General features: G+C 40.3%; 1 protein-coding gene across 7 annotated transcripts in view; it reads left to right on the top strand.

Moving 5' to 3' along the window:
• agap1 (ArfGAP with GTPase domain, ankyrin repeat and PH domain 1) overlaps window positions 1–23,292 on the top strand; it is a 322,009-nt gene that overhangs the window by 172,547 nt on the left and 126,170 nt on the right. For 4 of the 7 annotated variants that reach the window (XM_060919024.1, XM_060919025.1, XM_060919023.1 and 1 more), the window contains exons 3-6: window positions 4,859–4,946; window positions 11,872–11,957; window positions 19,404–19,545; window positions 20,329–20,463. In XM_060919024.1, coding sequence (XP_060775007.1) covers window positions 4,859–4,946; window positions 11,872–11,957; window positions 19,404–19,545; window positions 20,329–20,463 — 451 coding nt within the window. The remainder of the gene's footprint in view (window positions 1–4,858; window positions 4,947–11,871; window positions 11,958–19,403; window positions 19,546–20,328; window positions 20,464–23,292) is intronic. The other 3 variants (XM_060919026.1, XM_060919028.1, XM_060919029.1) reach the window with 1 other exon arrangement.

The following is a 23,292-nucleotide window of genomic DNA, read 5'->3' as shown; positions in this document are numbered from 1 at the left end:
TAGAATGAATAAATATAGATTGATAGATATCAGAAAATATCCAGCACGAACCTTTCAACAAAATAAGGACCATGTTCAGGGCTCGGCATTAACTTTTAAACCCACTTGCCCTGAGGGGCAAGTGGGAGTTAATTTCTACTTGCCCCCCAATATTATCAGTTGCCCCCTATTTTGTGACTACCATTTATTATTATTATTATTTTTTTTTAGGAAAAATAAAATGAAGATCACACATTGAGTTGAAGTTTGGTTATTGATTAAGTTTATTATTAAGTTTGGCTATTGGTTACTTCTTACTTGTAACGGACAATAACAATTTTATCCAAAATAGTTTTTCCTGCCTCAGTTGATTTATTTCCATTTCACATGCATGCAGCTGTTGTAAAGTTCAGTGTGTTTGTGTATAACTCTCTCAGACAGTAGGTTCATTACTTGATAATGTATAAATCATAAAATAGAAATCTATAACAAAGTTTGTATGAAGAAAACAATAGGGTGCCAAGACTTTTGAACAGTTCTGTGTTTGAGGGTGTGTGTGTGTGTGTTTGTGTGTGTGTGTCTCTCTCTCTCTCTCTCTCTCTCTCTCTCTCTATATATATATATATATATATATATATATATATATATATATAAAACCCCGATTCCAAAAAAGTTGGGACAAAGTACAAATTGTAAATAAAAACGGAATGCAATAATTTACAAATCTCAAAAACTGATATTGTATTCACAATAGAACATAGACAACATATCAAATGTCAAAAGTGAGACATTTTGAAATTTCATGCCAAATATTGGCTCATTTGAAATTTCATGACAGCAACACATCTCAAAAAAGTTGGGACAGGGGCAATAAGAGGCTGGAAAAGTTAAAGGTACAAAAAAGGAACAGCTGGAGGACCAAATTGCAACTCATTAGGTCAATTGGCAATAGGTCATTAACATTACTGAGTATAAAAAGAGCATCTTGGAGTGGCAGTGGCTCTCAGAAGTAAAGATGGGAAGAGGATCACCAATCCCCCTAATTCTGCGCCGACAAATAGTGGAGCAATATCAGAAAGGAGTTCGACAGTGTAAAATTGCAAAGAGTTTGAACATATCATCATCTACAGTGCATAATATCATCAAAAGATTCAGAGAATCTGGAAGAATCTCTGTGCGTAAGGGTCAAGGCCGGAAAACCATACTGCGCGCCCGTGATCTTCGAGCCCTTAGACGGCACTGCATCACATACAGGCATGCTTCTGTATTGGAAATCACAAAATGGGCTCAAGAATATTTCCAGAGAACATTATCTGTGAACACAATTCACCGTGCCATCCGCCGTTGCCAGCTAAAACTCTGTAGTTCAAAGAAGACGACGTATCTAAAAATGATCCAGAAGCGCAGACGTCTTCTCTGGGCCAAGACTCATTTAAAATGGACTGTGGCAAAGTGGAAAACTGTTCTGTGGTCAGACAAATCAAAATTTGAAGTTCTTTATGGAAATCAGGGATGCTGTGTCATTCCGACTAAAGAGGAGAAGGACGACCCAAGTTGTTATCAGCGCTCAGTTCAGAAGCCTGCATCTCTGATGGTATGGGGTTGCATTAGTGCATGTGGCATGGGCAGCTTACACATCTGGAAAGACACCATCAATGCTGAAAGGTATATCCAGGTTCTAGAGCAACATATGCTCCCATCCAGACGACGTCTCTTTCAGGGAAGACCTTGCATTTTCCAACATGACAATGCCAAACCACATACTGCATCAATTACAGCATCATGGCTGCGTAGAAGAAGGGTCCGGGTACTGAACTGGCCAGCCTGCAGTCCAGATCTTTCACCCATAGAAAACATTTGGCGCATCATAAAACGGAAGATACGACAAAAAAGACCTAAGATAGTTTAGCAACTAGAATCCTACATTAGACAAGAATGGGTTAACATTCCTATCCCTAAACTTGAGCAACTTGTCTCCTCAGTCCCCAGACGTTTACAGACTGTTGTAAAGAGAAAAGGGGATGTCTCACAGTGGTAAACATGGCCTTGTCCCAACTTTTTTGAGATGTGTTGTTGTCATGAAATTTAAAATCACCTAATTTTTCTCTTAAAATGATACATTTTCTCAGTTTAAACATTTGATATGTCATCTATGGTCTATTCTGAATAAAATATGAAATTTTGAAACTTCCACATCATTGCATTCCGTTTTTATTTACAATTTGTACTTCCTCCCAACTTTTTTGGAATCGGGGTTATATATACACACACACACATGTATGTATATATATACATATATGTGTGTGTGTGTCTATATATATATATATATATATATATATATATATATATATATATATATATATATATATATATATAGACACACACACAAAATTCACCTCTAGGTTTAAAGAAAAAAACTGTGCTGCATCATGACAAAGAGGATAATGTTTGAGTTTAAAATTGTTTATTGGTAGGTTGTGGTAGCCTGTAACTGAATCAAATTATTATTATTTTTTTAAACCTAGAGGTGGAAGATAATTAAAAAAAAGATATATAAAAAATTTGTATGGGACTGTATTCCTCTGATAACAGAAACAAAGCTCCAGCGCTCTCTGTTCTTAATCTGTTCTTTCAAGATTTATCGTGCATGTCACTCCTTGTTGAGTTTTTTTTTTTATGCCCGAGTTGTTTGAAACCAATCTGGGTTTTCCATGTCGAATCAGGAAGCTGCTTCACCCTTAAGAAAATCAAACACTTTCATGAAGGAGCAAACTTGAATGCGAGCAGAAAAAAAACCCGAGATTCTTTAGCAAACTCTTCCGTACTCACTTCTGACTTTCTGTTTTTGTAAAATACATTTTAAATACAATCATGAATTTCTCTGGAGTTTTCAGGCTTAGCTCCTCTGTTCATATTTTTTAACCACTCATTTCCTTGTTGTTCAAGCATTTGCTTCTATTTGTTAACGTTTTTCTTGATAGCGGGGCGACAGTCATCCCTTTTATCTATTTCTCTGTTTGAACAAGCAAAAACAATGCAAAATATTAACCTTGTTGAAGACAGATTAAGACTTGCTTGCATGAAAGACGATGTTTGTCTGACCCCAGCTGTAATTATCACATGATGCAGGACGTCATGCACAAGGGGTCTATAAACAGTACGCGTACCATACTACAACAACGGGGGTATATAAAATAACTTGTAAAGTAATAAATGAAACTGAAACTAAGAAAACAACCAAGACATTATGGCGGATACGTAGTGAGGGATGCTTTAGGGAACTGAAATAAAAGCACAAAAAGCCTAATTTTTGTTGTCCTAGTTCGTAATATATGCTCATTCCAACTTGCCCGGTCGGGCATGTCAGGGACATATCCGACTTGCCCGAATGCATGTTTTACTTGCCCCGGGCAATTGGGCAGTCCTTAATGTTGAGCCCCGGACGTTTCCTGACTCCCCCCATATATATATATATATATATATATATATATATATATATATATATTTTTTTTTTTTTAAGTTGGGTGACTTGTATGTACTTGTATATATTTTGTTGTGTGACGATACAGCGATTTGGATCGATGCATCAATTTAAAAGGGAACTAAAGGAATCGATGCAATAATTATGAATCAGCTTTTATTGGAAAAACAACTAATGTGTAAAAAAAAAAAAAAAGTCTTTCATATTTTAAACTGGTGTGTAAATATATGGCTGGACGATATGACCTAAAAATTATATCGTGATATTTTCACGATTATGATATTTATCACATTTTTATATATATATATATATATATATATATATATATATATATATATATATATATATGTATGTCTGTGTGTGTGTGTGTGTGTGTGTATATGTATATATATATATATATATATATATATATATACACACACACACACATATATATATATTAGTGCTGTCAAAAATGTCGCGTTATTACCGCGTTAACTTGACTCAACTTTAACGGTGATAATTTTTTTATCGCGAGATTAACGCTCTGTGACATGATGCCACGCCCCGCACAGCCAGAGTCCTCTGCCCTCCCCCGAAGAGCCACGGTGCTCGGCTTACAGTAGGTTTCGTTTTCCCATCGGCGGCCCCAGCCCCACTTTGCAGTGGCTGTGACAAGACGTGTTATGTTCTGCAATAAAAAAAAAAAAAACATTGGTACAACCAGTGTTCGAATTATGCTGATATTTTCGGGGGGTCCCTTATTTTCCCTTGGGGGGGGTGCTTGCGCTTGTCTCAGAGCGCGGCTCTCCATCGCGCGCTCACTTCGGATATGCAAATGCTTCCCGTTACAGACGATTGCTATGTCAATAAACATCATTTTGCCAGTATTTTAGAGACCCCCCCCCAACATTTCCCAAATCATGTTTTCAAGGGATCTCATGTCTGTTTCAGGGGATCTCGGATTCCCCGAGTACCCCCGTAGTTCGAATGGTGAGCAAGCCCATTCACTTTTTTTATGCTGATAAGAGAATTACAATGTTTTTTCATGTGACAAAAATGTGCGATTAAATTGCGATTAATCGCGAGTTAACTATGACAGTCGCGACATTAATCGCGATTAAATATTTTAATCGCTTGACAGCACTAATATATATATATATATATATATATATGTGTGTGTGTGTGTGTGTGTGTGTATGTTCAGAGACAAAGGAACACAGTATAAACGATGATTTTATCTTTTAGAAATAAAACTGAATATTGTGTTTTGTGTTGTCAGTGATGAGTGCAAACACTTCCACGTTATAACTTTTTCAACATGTGAGCCAGTCACCACAGTAATAAAATTCACATATTTGCGAAGTACGAAGCCCTCAGGGTTCCTCAAAGCAGAAATGTGGTGTGTGTTTTTTACAGGGTATTGTGGGGAACTTGGCCAGTGGGAAGTCTGCTCTAGTGCACAGGTATCTGACGGGGACGTATGTTCAGGAAGAGAGCCCAGAAGGTAAAACGTCACTGTGTAATGGATTATTGTGGTGTAGCAGACCTGCAGTGTTAGAAGCACATGAGTGTTGGTCGTGAATAAAGCTGTTGGCTTCTCGTCACAAGACATTTACTCACAGAGCAGAGACACTTTCAGCACCTGCACTTGCTGCTTTTCCCTTTCTGCTGCTTTAAAATGGGACAGTACTGTTACTCCTGATCCATCACTGATGATACTAACTCCTCTCTCTCTCTGCCTTTCTCCCGCATCCCTCTCTCACTCTGTTTCTCTCCTGCATCTCTCTTGCTCTGTTTTTCTCCTGCATCTCACTCTCTCTCTGCCTTTCTCCTGTATATCTCTCCTGCATCTATCTCTCTCTCTGCCTGTTTCCTGCATCTCACTGTCTTTCTTCTGCATCTCACTGTCTTTCTCCTGCATCTATCTGTCTATCTCTCTCTCCTGCATTTCTCTCTCTGCAGCTCTCTCTTCTTCTTCTGCATCTCTCTCGCCTTGTCTGTTCTCCTCTCATGCTTTCCCTTTCTCTTTCCCTGTCCCTCACTCTCCTGCACACTCTTGCCCCCCCGCCGCCGCCGCTTATATTCTCCATGGATAAATTGAGTGTGTGTGCAGCACACAGCCAGATTCAGTGATATGCTTCCATCTCGAGGTTCAGTTTTCAGCAGTACAGTATGTTAATATTTCATTTCTTTAATAACGTTACTGTCGGGTCAGCTTCAGCCTGCTCTGAGCTGCACGATGGAGTGAATCTCCATGAATTTGTGTGTATACAGAGACATGTTTCAGTGAAGACAATAAGAAGATAAGAATAAACAGTGTAGTACATTGATAACACAATTTACATCAAAATTAACTGACATACACAGTGACCACAGGGTCGGTCAGTCAGTCAGTGCCCCTCTCTCACACTCCCCGTCTCTCTCTCTCTCTCTCTCTTTCTTTCTTTCTTTCTTTCTTTCTTTCTTTCTTTCTTTCTTTCTTTCTTTCTTTTTTTTCTGTCTGTGTGCCATAAATGTACCAGCAATCAGCAGTGAAATCACTCAGAAATAAAGATGTCAGTGATCGCGTGTGTGATTGTGCCACTCTGGATTCTAGCAGCTGGTACCAAAAAGAACAGCACGCGACATCAGAGAAAGCCGAACTGTGCTGTCTGATTTCTTCTCCTGATTCTACTTCCTGCTTTTTAGTGTTATGTCACAGCTAGCTTCAAAAACAGAATAGCAGAGTTGCTGTCTCTGTAACCTGACCCAGAGTTAGAAATGTTTTCTCTCTTTTCCCCTCTTTCCTCAGTGTTGCCTTTCAGAGTTTAAAAATAGACTCTTGAGAGTTTTGGTGTAGTAACCCCAAAACCACTCACTAACTCTCGTCCAAACTTTTAGCTGGAGCCTGCGCTCATGTGGGCCAACCATACTGTGCTGTTTAAAGAGCTAGTGCCTTTCCTTACACATTACATGAATAAATATTCACGATCTCATTGAGATCATAGCGCTGGGGTGTATGGGTGTGGGGGGGGTGTGCGCTTGTACTATCTAACTGTGATATTTCTGAAATGCTTATAACATTCATCCTACATTGCACAAACACAGCTACAACATTTGAGGGATCATGGGAACAGCTCAAGGTTCTTTTTTTTTTCCCACTACATGGAAAAAAGAAACTGTTAAATGTGCCAATGATTTCCTTCCTGTACAGAACACCGATGTAAACATGCTGCACTTATCACAAGTCTGAACGAAACAGCACAGAACAGGGAGTTTTACCTCCATCTGCTCTCTCTCTGTCTCTCTCTCTCTTTTACTCAAGCTGTCTTTCTTACCTTTTTTTTCTTGCTTTTTTGGCATGCTCCATGTCTTTCTTTTGGTCTCTTACTCTCTATTTCTCTAATCTGGCTCGCTGTCTGTCTTTGTGTCTGTCATGCTTTATTTATTTCCTTCATTCTTTCTTTTGCTCCCTCTTTCCCCAATGCAAACCTGGTGCTCGTGTCGGTTCAGAGTTGGTTCAACTTGTGAACCTTCTCAGAACCAGGTTGTTTTTTCACAGGCTAAAGATCCACCATAGAGTGACATCACAGTATACATCTGTATACGTCTCCATTGTCCCTGCATGGCAGTCACAAAGTTTTACCTTGTCTTGTTGGTCATGATAATTCCACCCCTATCTCCTGACATAAGTGGTTCCTTGGTTCTAGACCAACAAAGTGTTAGTGCTGCTTGTGGGTAAACTGGTTCAAGATTAGGTACTGACTCTGAACTGGCACTAAGACTGTCTTGGTGGAAAAGGAGTATTGCTTACTCTCTCACTTTTTCTCTCTGTCTGCATTTGACACCCCCACCCCACAGATATGTGTTACAGGAAAGATTGTGTAGATGCTGATGATGAGTCGTGCTTAATTAAATGTCCTTGTGGCATTTAAAAAAAAAAAAATTGATTAGACTCTCTTCTCTCCACAGCCTTACTGTGCAGTTACATACAACATTGAATGGATTATCTCTTGCTCTTGTTGTACCCAAAATCTCCTCTCTCTCTCTCTCTCTCTCTCTCTCGCTCTCTCTCTCTCCACTTGCCCTCTGCTGAGTTTAATTTGTGCTATTATGACACTGTGCATGATTAACTGGCTTGCCTCTTTTGATTTTGTGCTTCTTTTTTATTTCTCTGCTCTTTCCTTGGCTGCCACTGTTAACTAGCTGACGTGGATGCAGGTAATGACTTTCTCCCCCTCCCCACACACACTTCTTTATCACTCTGCGTCACACTTGCTGTAGGGACACACAGTCTTTCCACACAAAAGGAGCGGGGCAAGGCGTGTAGCCTCTTTTTTTCGTGGCTTGGCTCCATTCAGGTTTTCTTCTGAAATAGCAAACGTCCCATTAAACTGTTTTGCTCTATTTTGGTTGTGCTCTGCTCGAGAGCTATTATAGCTCCAACACAGCAGCTTTTTCATGCTTCTGTCAGATGAACTTTAAGGAAAAAACAGCCACTATAAAAGAGGTTATGTGCCATTTTCTCTCTCTCTCTCTCTCTCTCTCTCTCTCTCTCTCTCTCTCTCTCTCTCTCTGTAGGTCTTTTCTTTGTCATCCTCCATTTCACTCATTTCATCACAGAATTATTGTTAGTAGTGCTGCTTGGTCAGGACTGCATGCTCTGAGACTTGGCCCCTCAGCTCAGAAACATGCAGGCTTTTATCCAGACAAACACAGTGTGCACTGGGCAGTTACAGTGTGAATTGGGTTCATCTTATTATACACTGACTGGGATGAAGCAGTGTAATGTTTCTAGAGTTCAGCTGAAGTTACCCATGTGGCTTGTTTGTCTAAGATGGTAATTAGTGAGCGGCTGCGAGTGTCTATAAATGTCCTCTGCGCTCGCTCTCTCTCTCTCTCTCTCTCATTTTTCCTGGCTGCCCTACAGTACGAAGGTTATAAATAAACAAAGCCCTCTGCGTGTTCACCCTTGCCTCTCTTGCCTCGGCTCTGCTTCCTTTTCCCACGTGGGGGTTAAAAAAAAAAAGTCCAAGCATGTAATTACAGGAAAGCCAACAGGCTAAGCATGCACACAGAAACTGTCAGACTGCACCACTTTCCCAGAGCTGATGCTTCACAGCCAGTCCTCATTTTTATCTTTTTAACAAGAACTGAACATCGTGTTCAATCTGGATACTCTTGCGTGTTTTCTTTTGGCAGACGTTTTCCCCCCTAAAGTGATGTGGAATAGGAATCCAATCCTAATTTACCAGAAACAAGTTGGACAAGTTGAGCAACAATTAAACATGAACGCAAATGCTAATGCTCAGCAGTGCTGCACTCAGGCCCTGTCCACACGGCAACGGATTCAGATGACTCCGATACAATTGCTTATCGTTTAGGCCTGGCGTCCACACGGCACCGGCGTTTTGGGTGCCCAAAACGCAATCTTTTTGAGAACGGGTTCCAGAGTGGAAAGATCTGGCAACGTTGCCGTTGTGAAGTCGTCTGGATGAGTAGAATGGACTGGTTTACGATGACGTCACAACCACATGACTGTGAGTGCTTCACACCGGGTAGAAGTGTAACGAACTCAATGCGAGTTGTCAACAAATCCTATAACTTGGTTCATGAAACGCGCTTACAAAATATTTTCACTGTGAATATTTATTGTGTAATGGTGCAAAGTGAGAGAGAGAGACTCTGCCCTTAGGGCAGAGTCAATCCCGCCAGCAAAAATAGGGAAAAAAAGGAGTGATCTCACCTCTTCAGATGTTGGTTTAAGTCCTACAATACATTCCTCAAAAAGGGCGTAGAAGAGCAAATTAATCCATCAACGTGTAGCATTCAATTTATTCCGGACCATTAAAGACACCGCCTTCCGCGTAGAATCATACGTCATCCTCGCCGCCATATTGGATAGGTCAAAGCGGAGAATAAAGATTAGCTGCGTTTAACTGTACCAACAGGTTTACCGTCCAAACGAGATCACATGGGATTACCTTTCACAGGTGAGAAACAACAAATTAATCCATCAACGTGTAGCATTCAATTTATTCCGGACCATTAAAGACGCCGCCTTCCACGTAGAATCATACGTCATCCTCGCCGCCATATTGGATAGGTCAAAGCGGAGAATAAAGATTAGCTGCGTTTAACTGTACCAACAGGTTTGCCGTCCAAATGAGATCACATGGGATTACCTTTCACAGGTGAGACTGGAAAAATACTTTTCATTGTATTTGGTCATTATAATGTAATTTTACGAACAGATTTTCCTGACTTTGTGGCTAATATGAAGTCTCGCGCATAATAGTTTATGCGCATGCGTCCTTACTTCTTCTATTGTTCTGGTGTCTCCGAAGGGACCGTCTTACAGCGCCCCTAGAGGTGTGGCATGTGTATTGCATCGTTTTCAGCAAGCGTTGCGTTTCCATATGGACCTGATATTTTACTGATTGTTGCCCATTTGGATGCGATATATTTTTAAATAACATCTCGTTGCCATTGTCGTGTGGATGTAGCCTCAGGCTTGAGCCAAACTGTTTATCAGCACATCAACATGTAATATCTCAGTTAAAAACACGCGTTGATGATGAGCTTGTGTTTGAAGTCAAGGGTTCGAGCAGCTGGAGGCCAGAAGTGAAAGGTTAGAGGTTGGGACGTCACCTCAACTGTGTCCTAGAAAAGCTCTCCTTGGGAAGAGAGGAGTGTGAAGCTTTTCTCATTTAAACTCAAGCTGATTAGCAGTGCTTAGCTTTGCTCAGGTTAAGACAGTGATTATTCTACAGACTCTCTCTATAAACATAATACACACTGGAATCCCCTCTAATCATCTTATTAGTTATTAAATGAGCCAGAGAGAGAGGTTATCTTCCACTTTCTTTCATCACTCATTCACTTGGTCCTTTCATGTGGCCTCCACTCACAGTTTACACGAGGAATCGAGTTTCGTGAGCCACCAGCACTTTGCTATAGACCCTTTTCACTCACGTGACCTTCGTAAACGCGACCGCCATTTTGGACATGAAGAAATAACGGTTTATGGCACAGACCCTTTCGGTTCTCGCTCATGTAGCTGCTACAATGACTGCTTAGACTGCAACAACAATACCTAACACACAATTAAGTATCCGTCGTAAAGACGTAAAACTCGTCGAGTGACGAGTGTGTTCATTGATAACACAATCTAAAAGTAGACATACCATCACACTGCCCTGGCGCTGTGTACAGTTTACCTTCTATGGTTTGTGCACTCACTATTTGCCATTACTTTCTCCAACCCAGTGTTCGAACTATGCCGATATTTTCGGGGGGTCCCTTTTTTTCCCTTGGGGGGGGTGCTTGCGCTTGTCTCAGAGCGCGGATCTCCAAACACATGAGAAGCCTATCTTGCGCACATATCACGCGGACTCCACACACGCATCGCATCTGAAGTCATAACTCATCAGGGGAAATCGTATCCGCATTGGCATGTTCAAAAAACAACCTCGCGTCAACAATGATACCACACGCAAGAAAAAAAAAACAGTCAGGCTACTCAACACATCTGATCCACAGCAGCACCAAAGCATCACTGGAAATCATGTCAACAACCAATCTTCCATTTCAACACGCGTCAACAAACAAATGGCACCACAAACATGAACGAATCGGTCAGGCTACCGATTCCAAACCCACAGCAGACGAATAATTAAATGCATCTTACCTTAAAGCAGAATCGACCACAAAGGAAGTGTGTTGGCACTGTTGGCACACTTCCTTTCTACTAGTTTGTGTCCCCAACCTGGCAGCAGCAGTCGTTGTCATATCGGTTTATTTTATCTTTGATGTAAACACAACACTTCGGATATGCAAATGCTTCCCGTTACACACGATTGCTATGTCACTAGACATCATTTTGCCAATAATTTAGAAACCATCCATCTTCACTGTCGGTCAGCATCTGTCGGGATCCGATAAAATGATAAATCTTGCCTTGTGTGTTGATGGTTACTACATCCAGGTCCACAACAATATAATGGCATGATGGAAGTCTTGCTGAAAGTAAAAACTTTCTTTGATGGCTATATTCCTTTCGATGCTTTGCCGTCGTTCCTCGTTGTTGGCTGTGGTAGACTACTGGTAGTTCATGTCCAAAATGGCGGCCGCGTTTGTCGTGACGTCACGTGGGAAGGGTCTATAGGACAGGCTGAACCTCAGGCTTGCATGTAATTTGTTCTGTCCACTGAGAATATTACAGGAATTTTCTACAACAAAGCATTTCCATATTCATCTTTAAAAATGAAACTGAACTTTACAGTCACAGCAGCTGTGGCCGTAATAAAGAAAATAATACTCATCCATTTTTTCATGATGTTCCTTTTTTTCAGCTTTGTCATGTCACTCTGCCATCCATTTTAGCAGTCACCTTTACCTGTTAGCACTCTGTTCTTATTAAGTGATTCATGGCTCTTTCTATCCTGTAGGTGGACGCTTCAAAAAGGAGATAGTAGTGGATGGACAGAGCTATCTCCTCCTTATCAGGGATGAAGGGGGCCCTCCGGAGGCTCAGGTAGATGTTGCAGGCGCACACATTCAGCCCCAAAATAATTTTAGTTCTCATGTATTACTGTACAGATCTTTTCCTTTATAATTAAAAAGTAGTCACATCTAAACAAAAAAACCTGCTCTTATTTTAGATTTAAATAACTTTTGCAAATTAACGACAACTAGTGCAATTTGAGCAAATGACAACTATGCTGACCTTCATGCTTCTTGTGTAGGAGTCATGTAAAGATTCACCCAATTCACCGTTCGATTAATTATACTGTGTTTACAATTCAATTTTCCCACAATATTTTTTTAAATTAAGTGAAAATTTTATGACCAAATAAATGTAACATTTATTTTCATATTCTTTATCAACTTAAATATTCCTTTTGCTAAATTAAAACCTTCTGTTTCATTTTCTTAATAACCAACAATAATTATTTACCCACACTTGTAAAGGTTGGAATAAAATATAATGGGCTATTAACTAAAATATTCCTTTTATTAAAAATGAAAAAGTTCATAACACAAAGGCCTTTTCCGAATAAACTTTTATGAACATTTGTACGATCACCATTTGTTTCTCTTTTCTTTAGCTTTCAGCAGTCTGTAAAAAGAGAGCTCTGATTCCTTGCTAAATCTAAAGCTTTTTTAAAAATTTTTAAATTTTTTTTTTAGTGTGTGTTTTTGCAGCATTAGATCTGTGTTACTTCCACCTACGGTGAAGTCAAGTGTATTCCCTCTATTGTATGTTATTGCACCCTCTGATATCTAAACTAAAAAATGCAATTACAGTGAAAAAAAACAAAGCGATTATACAGCCTGATAATCAAAATTCATTTTTTATTTCTATTCGAATCATCATAAATTTGTATTGCGATTTATTGTTGCACAATACATCATTACCTGCCTATTGTGTAGGCGCTGTACTCTGTCTTTAATTTAGGTACCCATAGTAGGGAATATTGAGGGCTGTTTTATGCCCTGGTCCCACACCACTAAACAGGAAAACTATATAACTATACCTATAACTGTAACTATGACTATACCTATAACTGAATTTAGTTCCAGTTTGTAGCAGTCGCACCACAACTATAATCCTGACCTATTGGTTTTCATGGGAAAGTGTAGCGGTTGTATGCTGTTTGTGTGCACACCCAGTGCACTCAGCAGCACACAATGGCTGACAGTGGTAGCGAGGAAGAACTGCTTTTGATGCTCATTTTGCACAGAAGGCAAAGAAGAAAAGGTGAGTCTGGGTGCATGAAATCCTGCAGCACATAGATGACTGCTAATCTCAGACTCCTGGCACTCCCGCATATGTAACAGACCCACTCAGACAATCAGGCCCTGTCCACACGGCAACGGATTCAGGTGAATCTGATAAAATTGTTTATCGTTTCGGCCTGGCATCCACACGGCCCCGGCGTTTTGGGTGCCCCAAAACGAAATCTTTTGAGACGGGTTCCAGAGTGGAAAAATCTGGCAACGGCACCGTTGCGAAGTCATCTGGATGAGTAGAACGGATTTGTTTACGATGACGTCACAACCACATGACTGTGAGTGCTTGGGTAGAAGTGTAACGAACTCGATGAGAGTTGTCAACAAATCCTATAACTTGGTTCATGAAACGCGCTTACAAAATATTTTCACTGTGAATATTTATTGTGTAATGGTGCAAAGTGAGAGAGAGAGTGAGAGAATAGCCCTTAGGGCAGAGTCTTTAGTCCAAACACTGCGGAAGCAGTATAACCAAAACCACGCACCACCCGTGCGCTTTCCAAAAACAAAAACAATCCCGCCAGCAAAAATAGGGAAAAAAAAGGAGTGATCTCACCTCTTCAGATGTTGGTTTAAGTCCGACAATACATTCCTCAAAAAGGGCGTAGAAGAACAAAGTAATCCATCAACGTGTAGCATTCAATTTATTCCGGACCATTAAAGAATTCTGGAGGATATCAGAATGTTGGCGTACCGGCTTCCATCTACCCCTGTTCATTCCTCTTTCCGCGTCTCCATTCAAAAAACGAGCACGTGATTTAAGGGGACTATATCCATAGGATAGGGAGTGAGAAGGTGTGTGCGTGTGACAGTGACAGGGAAGAACCTAGGTTCATGCTCGCCCTGAATTTCTCTTAAAGTGAAGGCAGAAGAACGTTCAGCGCCTGACCAGGCTTTCTATGTATTAATTTACATAGACATTTTAATATGAAATATAAATAAGTGTCTTAGACAATAGATACTATTTTACGCTACTGATTAATAATCAAAACTTTATGTAGCTGATGCTACAGAAGAAGGGGTTTATGTGCATGCGTCCTACTTCTATTGTTCTGGTGTCTCCGATGGGACCGTCTTACAGCGCACGTAGAGGTGTGGCATGTGTATTGCATCGTTTTCAGCGACCGTTACGTTGCCATGTGTACCTGATATTTTACTGATCTGTTGCCCATGTGGACGCGATATTTAAAAAAAAAAATCTCGTTGCCGTTGTCGTGTGGATGTAGCCTCAGTGGCATGACAGACACAGCTATACACTGTACATGCATCAGAAACATGCCTGTGTGTTTTCCTTTGAGAGTGCTAAAAAATGAACCTTTTAAAAAAAAAATCACGTTAAATTGACGATGGCTCTTAGGAGGTAATTAAAGACACTATTGGCCTTAAGAGGCTTTCAGGAAACTCACCCCGGATTGTTTGCCTGTCTTCACTTGTATTAATAAACACACTTTCTGCACTTACATCCGTCTCCCAACCATCTGTGACAGAATACTTCACACTTCCTGACAAAGAATGCACATTCACCTGTTCATACGTCATGTTCAGGAGCAAACTATTGTTCATGGTGATAAAACAGCCACTGTCAAATGGTGCAGTTGGAGTCTTGTTCTCGGACTCAACTCAAATCAATAGCGGACTCGACTCGAAATTTTTTTTAATTAATTTTTTAAAATGACTTGGACTTGACTCGGACTTGAACAATGGGGACTGGAGACTGGACTCGGACTTGAGGTTTAGTGACTCGACTACAGCCCTGGCGGTGAGCTCTTTGGGATGGTGCTTCTGACGTTTGTTTCCAGATTGTAGGAACTGCCCTGCATACCAGACGTCACTCAAATCCTTCTATGTGAATTTGCCTCACAAATTTATCTTTTTCAAAATGTGTAGAGCGGACACCAAACTGTCCTGTCCGTACAAATCAAACCCATTCCTGCCGACTTCGGGCTATAATGGATCAAATTTCCGCTTTTTTAATTGGCTACAGTGGTGCTTGAAAGTTTGTGAACCCTTTAGAATTTTCTATATTTCTGTATAAATATGACCTAAAACAACATCAGATTTTCACACAAGTTCTAAAAGTAAAGAGAACCCAGTTAAACAAATGAGACAAAAATATGATACTTGGCCATTTCTTTATTGAGGAAAATGATCCGATATTATATATCTGTGACTGGCAAAAGTATGTGAACCTTTGCTTTCAGTATCTGGTGTGACTCCCTTGTGCAGCGCAATAACTGCAGCTAAATGTTTCCAGTAACTGTTGATCAGTCCTGCGTGGAGGAATTTTAGCCCATTCCTTCATACAGAACAGCTTCAACTCTGGGATGTTGGTGGGTTTCCTCACATGAACTGCTCGCTTCAGGTCCTTCCACAGCATTTCGATTGGATTAAGGTCAGGACTTTGACTTGGCCATTCCAAAACATTAACTTTTTCTTCTTTAACCATTCTTTGGTAGAACGACTTGCGTGCTTAGGGTCATTGTCTTGCTGCATGACCCACCTTCTCTTGAGATTCAGTTCATGGACAGATGTCCTGAAATTTTCCTTTAGAATTCACTGGTGTAATTCAGAATTCATTGTTCCATCAATGATGGCAAGGCATCCTGGCCCAGATGCAGCAAAACAGGCCCAAACCATGATACTACCACCACCATGTTTCACAGATGGGATAAGGTTCTTATGCTGGAATGCAGTATTTTCCTCTCTCCAAACATAACGCTTCTCATTTAAACCAAAAAGTTCTGTTTTGGTCTCATCCGTCTACAAAACATTTTTCCAATAGCCTTCTGGCTTAAGCCTAGGTCACAACCGGATGTACGATTTTTTTTTTATCCGTGCGATTTTTGGCGTTTCCCAAATCGCTGTGTTTTTTTTGTTCGTGGAGAAAGATGCGCGTTGGCCGTAAGTTTGTCTTGCAACCTGAAAAAAAACGTAAACGCCCGTAGAGTTTGTTTGACATGACAAAGAACCTCTGCGGCCGGTCTACGGCTCGAAAATCAGCACGTCACACACGCGCCCTCCATGCATTTCTTGCGTTTTTTGCACGTAGACCGGCCGTAGGAGCACGTATGGCCGGTTGTGACCGAGGCATTATCCATGTGATCTTTAGCAAACTGCAGACAAGCAGCAATGTTCTTTTTGGAGAGCAGTGGCTTTCTCCTTGCAACCCTGCCATGCACACCATTGTTGTTCATTGTTCTCCTGATGGTGGACTCGTGAACATTAACATTATCCAATGTGAGAGAGGCCTTAAGTTGCTTAGGCCCTGTCCACACGGCAACGGATTCAGGTGAATCTGATAAAATTGTTTATCGTTTCAGCCTGGCGTCCACATGGCACTGGCGTTTTGGGTTCCCCAAAACGAAATCTTTTGAGAACGGGTTCCAGAGTGAAAAAATCTGGCAACGGCGCCGTTGCGAAGTCGTCTGGATGAGTAAAATGGATTTGTTTACGATGATGTCACAACCACATGACTAGAACAAGCAGCGCACTCGCACGCATCATTCGTAACAACAGAAATTGAAATTGTTTACACATTAACCTGACTTACCTGCCAGACAGACAATTTACACCTGCTTTACACCTGCTTTAATGAACAGAAAGTACAGCCTTCCACACAAAGCAGCAGTTACCTGACTATAATGGAGGCAGAGGGGAAAAGGGTCAGAAGACCTTTGACAGACTGTTTTGTATGAACCACTGCATTGCATTCACTTTTGTATACAGCTTTTCTTTTAAATAAACAAGTAACTGAACCATTTCTTGAATTTTTTTTTATTGGATAAGACTGCTTTTCTAAATGTTCACACACAATATAAAAAGTTATATAAATTATATAAAAATGCTTTTCAAAATGTTCACACACAATAAGAAAATTAAGTTATATAAAACTATGCACACTAATAAAACTAATTTGTACACACAGAAGGCACGATTTCCTCGCGTAGTCGCAGCCATCTTCTTCTTGTTGTGTGTTTGTTCCTGTGAGTGCTTCACGCCGGATAGAAGAAGGGGTTTATGCGTGTAACAGACGTTGTGTTGTTCACCAGTCTTTTTATTCTGAAGAAATGAGACACAAATACACTGCTGAGAACGGGCTGCAAACATCCAGTGGCATTGGCGCTTACATTTCCAAAATGAACTGAAAGAGGCCAGCGCCTCGTTCCCATAACTACCTGTGCTCTTAAAGGGCCAGCGCAGAATTTCCCCACCACTACACACAATGGCAAGTGGAAAAAAATAAACCCGTTACATGCGCATGCGTCCTACTTCTTCTTCTATTGTTCTGGTGTCTCCGATGGGACCGTCTTACAGCGCACGTAGAGGTGTGGCATGTGTATTGCATCGTTTTCAGCAAGCGTTGCGTTGCCATATGGACCTGATATTTTACTGATCCGTTGCCCATGTGGACGCGATATTTTTTTTTTACCCGCTAAAAAAAAAATCTCGTTGCCATTGTCGTGTGGATGTACCCTTAGAAGTGTGTATCATGGCACGAACTGGGGTCCTTTGTGACCTTGCTGACTATTACAAGCCTTGCTCTTGGAGCGAACTTTGTTGGTCGACCACTCCTGGGGAGGGTAACAATGGTCTTAAATTTCCTCCATTTGTACACAATCTGTCTGACTGTGGATTGGTGAAGTCCAAACTCTTTAGAGATGGTTTTATCACCTTTTCCAGCCTGATGAGCATCAACAACGCTTTTTCTGAGGTCCTCAGAAATCTCCTTTGTTCGTGCCATGATATACACTGCAAAAAATTGAAAACTGAATTTGAGGAGAAAATTATTTAATACGAGTGAAATTATCTTGCTGCACGGACAGATATTTTTACTTGATAAGACATCTTAGAGTTGGTTGCAATCTAGAACCTAGATTTAATAATCTCAGAATTGGAGTCTTGTATTCTTCTAATAGGAAATGCCTAGATCGTTTCAACTATTTTCAAGATATTTTCACTTGCTAAGATATCATTTTTTGCAGTGCACTTCCACAAACATGTGTTGTGAAGATCAGACTTTGATAGATCCCTGTTCTTTAAATAAAACAGGGTGCCCACTCACACCTGATTGTCATCCTATTCATTGAAAACACCTGATTCTAATTTCACCTTCAAATTAACTGCTAATCCTAGAGGTTCACATACTTTTGCCACTCACAGATATGTAATATTGGATCATTTTCCTCAATCAATAAATGACCATGTATAATATTTTTGTCTCATTTGTTTAACTGGGCTCTCTTTATCTACTTTTAGGACTTGTGTGAAAATCTGATGATGTTTTAGGTCATATTTATGCAGAAATGTAGAAAATTCTAAAGGGTTCACAAACTTTCAAGCACCACTGTACACTTGAACAGCCTTGAACAACACACCTCTTGGGAGGCATGCTTTGGTTTTAATTTTGTTTTGGAATTTAAAAAAAAATCATTAAAAACGTGCTACACTTTGCAAAGCAGACAAAGCCAGAAATGCCGCAAACTTTCAAGCGTGGTGCATATGGCATCACTTCCTTTGAATTAACAATAACTTGTCAGGAACACATTTGTGTTATGGCTGACTCAAAGAGCCAAACTTTACTGGCTAAATAGAACATGTTCCCGGTCTTGTATTAAAATACATCTTAGACAGTAAACTATTCAACATGTCTAGTTTTATAAGGTATAATTTCCAGGGGTGATGTCATTTTCATAAGACTAGCATTTTAAGCTGTTGACTCAAATTTCCTGCTTGAAAGATGCAGCTTCGCTGCTTTCTGTCACAGTACCTGGACAAGGTTTTGAGTGTTTGGCAAATTTTGTTTGTGTTTGTTTGTTTATGAGAAATACAACCTGTCAAATTGTTTGACATGGCTAACATTCAACAAGTACACAGTTAGTACCAGTTAACTATTTATTAGGGATGTTTTGAGAGCACTCACAGAACCAAAAGTCTAGTAGGTGTAGCTGAACCTGAAACAACTCTTATAAGCCTAACTCTTAACCTTAACCCTGCAAGATGTTCTAACAACTCCCTGAGCCTGAAACACACTGACTTGTCTCCAGTCCCTCGACTGGCGGTTTAGAGGAGTTGCTGGAGCAGATCCGAAAAAAAAAATAGACCTTCAACATTGTCCAACACATTAATTAAACCAGAACACTGAAGTGTATTAACTTTCTTTTTTTCTTGCTCTCTGTTTGTCTCTTAGTTTGCCTTGTGGGTGGATGCAGTGATATTTGTCTTTAGTCTAGAGGATGAGATCAGCTTTCAGACTGTGTATCACTACTACAGCCGCATGGCAAACTACCGCAACACTGCTGACGTGCCCCTGGTGCTAGTGGGAACTCAGGGTGAGTGGAGAATTAAAAAAAAAAATCATCTTGTCAAGAAAAGCAGTTCATCTTGATTCATTACAGCATTACACAGGTGCACACTGATTAAACCTGAAACTAAAAATGGCTTTCATGGTATCATGACCCTTTGTCACAAACATTACTACTTTACAGTTTTATCAGAAATATTTTATACGGTGTGATTTAATCATGAGCAGAAATCTTCAGTCACAGTTAGGTGGAAAATCTCTCTTTGCTGATAGAAAATGTCTGCAAATTAGTAAAGTTATTTCAGAACATTATCAACTCAAACAGAAAGATGACTTGACCTGAAAACTCAGCTTTGCAGTTATTGTGCTGGCGTTTGCCAATACTGTATCCCCCTCTACTGGCTGAGTAACAGTACTGCACTAGCTGACCATCCTGCAGCTTATACACATTACACTTTTAGTTACAGTATGAATGCTGAAAATGGTTGGATTATTTTTTAAAATAAATAGGTGCATTTATATTTTCTATGGAATGATCATTTGTTCATAAGTCCATGAGTAATGAGTTGTTTTCTTCTAAAGCGCTCTGCATTTTTATTTAACAGGAAGCATTGTACATATTTTCTCATCTCATTTTTTTTTTAAATAGAAAGCCTAATTTGAAATATTTTTATGAATGAAAACACTTGGACACTAGAAGGGGCCACACACAAACCATCAAATTTAAAAACAACAAAAAAAAAAAAACAGAATTTCAGCCGTGTTTTTCTGCTGGCAAAACCTTTAAACACTGTTAATTTCCTGTGTTTAGATGCTATAAGTGCAGCTAACCCTCGTGTCATTGATGATGCTCGAGCGCGCAAGCTTTCCAACGACCTGAAGAGATGCACATATTATGAAACCTGTGCCACCTACGGCCTTAATGTGGAGCGCGTCTTTCAGGACGGTAAGCCACTGTTTTTCTGCAAAATCTGTTTTTCCTCAGTTATTTTCACTGGGAGTCTGTGTTAAAACTATGATTTGTATTCTGTGCTCACAAAATAGTTTTGCCCTTGACTTTTAGATATTAGTAATATATATTTAGGCACTGCCTAAAAGCACAGTTCCTGATGAGGGTATGAACAAAATATTTGCAAGGGCACTAGCATATGAACCATCGAATTGTGTAGTGTATTTCATGTCAGTAAACTGCTGCATTGGCTTGTGACAGTGATGCCAATAATGAGATACACATCGCAGTTACGAATACATATTTATTCCTTTCCTTGACACTGCATGCCATGCACCAGAAACAACACCATAACATTCATTATGGTGTGACTCTGCTGGGTGCCTGATGGAAAGCAGTGAACGAGCACTTTCACTTTACATCATTATTATCTAATTGTGATTGAATATTATTGGACATAAGAGCTAAATGATATCGATATAGATGAGATTATCTAAAAGTAAAGAAAGATGCAATTGCTATTGAATGATACAATAGTTGTTTACATGAGTGAGCAGAGTACAAAATAATTCAGGTAAAAAACAAAGCATACAATGCAAATATACATTGCCTGTTATGAAAAAAATAATCTATTTAAATCAATATTTTCCGTTAAATGTGTTGGTAAATAATCCCACATTATCTCATCTCATCTCATTATCTCTAGCCGCTTTATCCTTCTACAGGGTCGCAGGCAAGCTGGAGCCTATCCCAGCTGACTATGGGCGAAAGGCGGGGTACACCCTGGACAAGTCGCCAGGTCATCACAGGGCTGACACATAGACACAGACAACCATTCACACTCACATTCACACCTACGGTCAATTTAGAGTCACCAGTTAACCTAACCTGCATGTCTTTGGACTGTGGGGGAAACCGGAGCACCCGGAGGAAACCCACGCGGACACGGGGAGAACATGCAAACTCCACACAGAAAGGCCCTCGCCGGCCCCGGGGCTCGAACCCAGGACCTTCTTGCTGTGAGGTGACAGCGCTAACCACTACACCACCGTGCCGCCCCCAATCCCACATTATTTTTTTGAAAATAAATTAAAGGAGATACGCAGAACCATGGCCTCACTTTCGTTTATAAATGCCATGAGACCTCAAGAATGGCACAGGAAAAGTTTTAAGTGTTAACAAATCTAATATAGTAATTTTTATGATTAAAATGATTCATATAGGTAGTAGTCTGAGTGAATGACCTTGACATCCATAATGTCACAGCAGGAAGTCTATCGGTCTAATCGCCATTTCTGCTATCCTAAAACACAGAGCTGACTGCAACTCCAATCTTCCATTTTGAGCTAATTTACCACCTTTCATAGATGTGTACCACCTCACATAGATGTGTTGCTGGCCGGTGCAGGAACACAACAGAAGGTGGATTTACGTTGCATTCATGGCCCGAGAATGTTCAAACTGCAAAGATTTGGATGCGTTTTGTGAGAAGTTCACGGGCACATTGGGTGCCTATGAAGTGGTCTCTCCTCTGCTCTGCACATTTTACTGAAGACTCGCAAGAGACCTCTGATCTGTTGAGGTGCATTGGCTATAAGCCCGTATTGAAAGGGGGTGCAGTACCAACAATTAAATAAAACTACAGGAAAAGGAAGGTATTTTATTTATTTATTTTATTTTTAAAAAAGTAAAGTAAGTTCAGTTGCACCAGTTCTCCCGGAGTGTGAGCCAAGGGTTGTTGGTAAAACCCGGGATGGAACGGAATATGACATATCGCTCGGGCAGTGACCTCCCTGCGGTTGTTGCTAAAACCGGTGATTTCCCATCCTGGGTTTTAGTAATTGCCTGAGCCGAGCAGTAATGGCGGAGTACTCGGTATGGAGAAAATGGAGAAAATGGAGAATGAGTGGAGCAACCGTCTGATTTCTCTGCTGGATATTGCTGCAATCTCGCCCTTGCGTGGAAGAAGCGAATGAACAGAGAATTGAACGAACAACTGAAAGTCGGATTGTTTCAGAACAATCGGCCACAAGGTCGGCCTTCAAGAAGTGAGAACACAGACGGGTAAGCTTCGACTCTCATTTGGATACAAAACAACAAAAGACCTTGTTTACCTGCATTTAGATTAATACATGTAACTTGTATCGTGTAGTTAAGTTACCAGTATAAGATTATTTAATTTGCTTCAGAATGTGATTGTCTCAGTTCACCGGAGTTATTTAATTAGCCTTTTACGTTTTATCAGTGAAAATGCATGCATGTACATGTGTGTTGCATAAGTTATAACACCTATCCTGTTTTAATGAGAGTCAACCCACGATCAGTGAAGTCAAATCAGTCTTAGTTGAGCAAGTCGGTAACGGTATTTCTTACTTTCACCATAAATTTTTATTGATATGACTCTGGTCTATAGCTGTCAAAGGCCTCGGCCTTAAAACCGGTTCCCACCGTGACGTCACGCACTCAGGGCTGGCTGGCTCAGCGGGGCAGCTCGAATGCCAACTATGCGGTTGATTTTAAGGCTCAAAAAATATATATATTTTTTCCCATTTATACAGCATAGAACAGTCAAGGATGGAGATACTGTCCACTCAGAAATTTATTTAAAAATAAAGGTTCTGCGTATATCCTTTAAAAGTAAGTGCTGGGTAAAAAAAAATCCATCTATCTTATGTAAATAAAGATACAAACTTCGTTGGCAAGTGTTAGAGATATGTTGCCTTGCACTTACAATCAGGTTACCTGTGATGGTACACATAGGTTGTTTGTATGTATGGACGTCGTACGGTCACAAAAGCCATCAAAAATGAGGTGATGCATTACCAT

This window comes from Neoarius graeffei, chromosome 4 (genome assembly GCF_027579695.1).
Source record: "Neoarius graeffei isolate fNeoGra1 chromosome 4, fNeoGra1.pri, whole genome shotgun sequence".
Taxonomy (NCBI): Eukaryota; Metazoa; Chordata; class Actinopteri; order Siluriformes; family Ariidae; genus Neoarius; species Neoarius graeffei.
The sequence above is the reverse complement of the archived record's forward strand: the minus strand, read 5'-3'. Positions and strand labels throughout refer to the sequence as shown.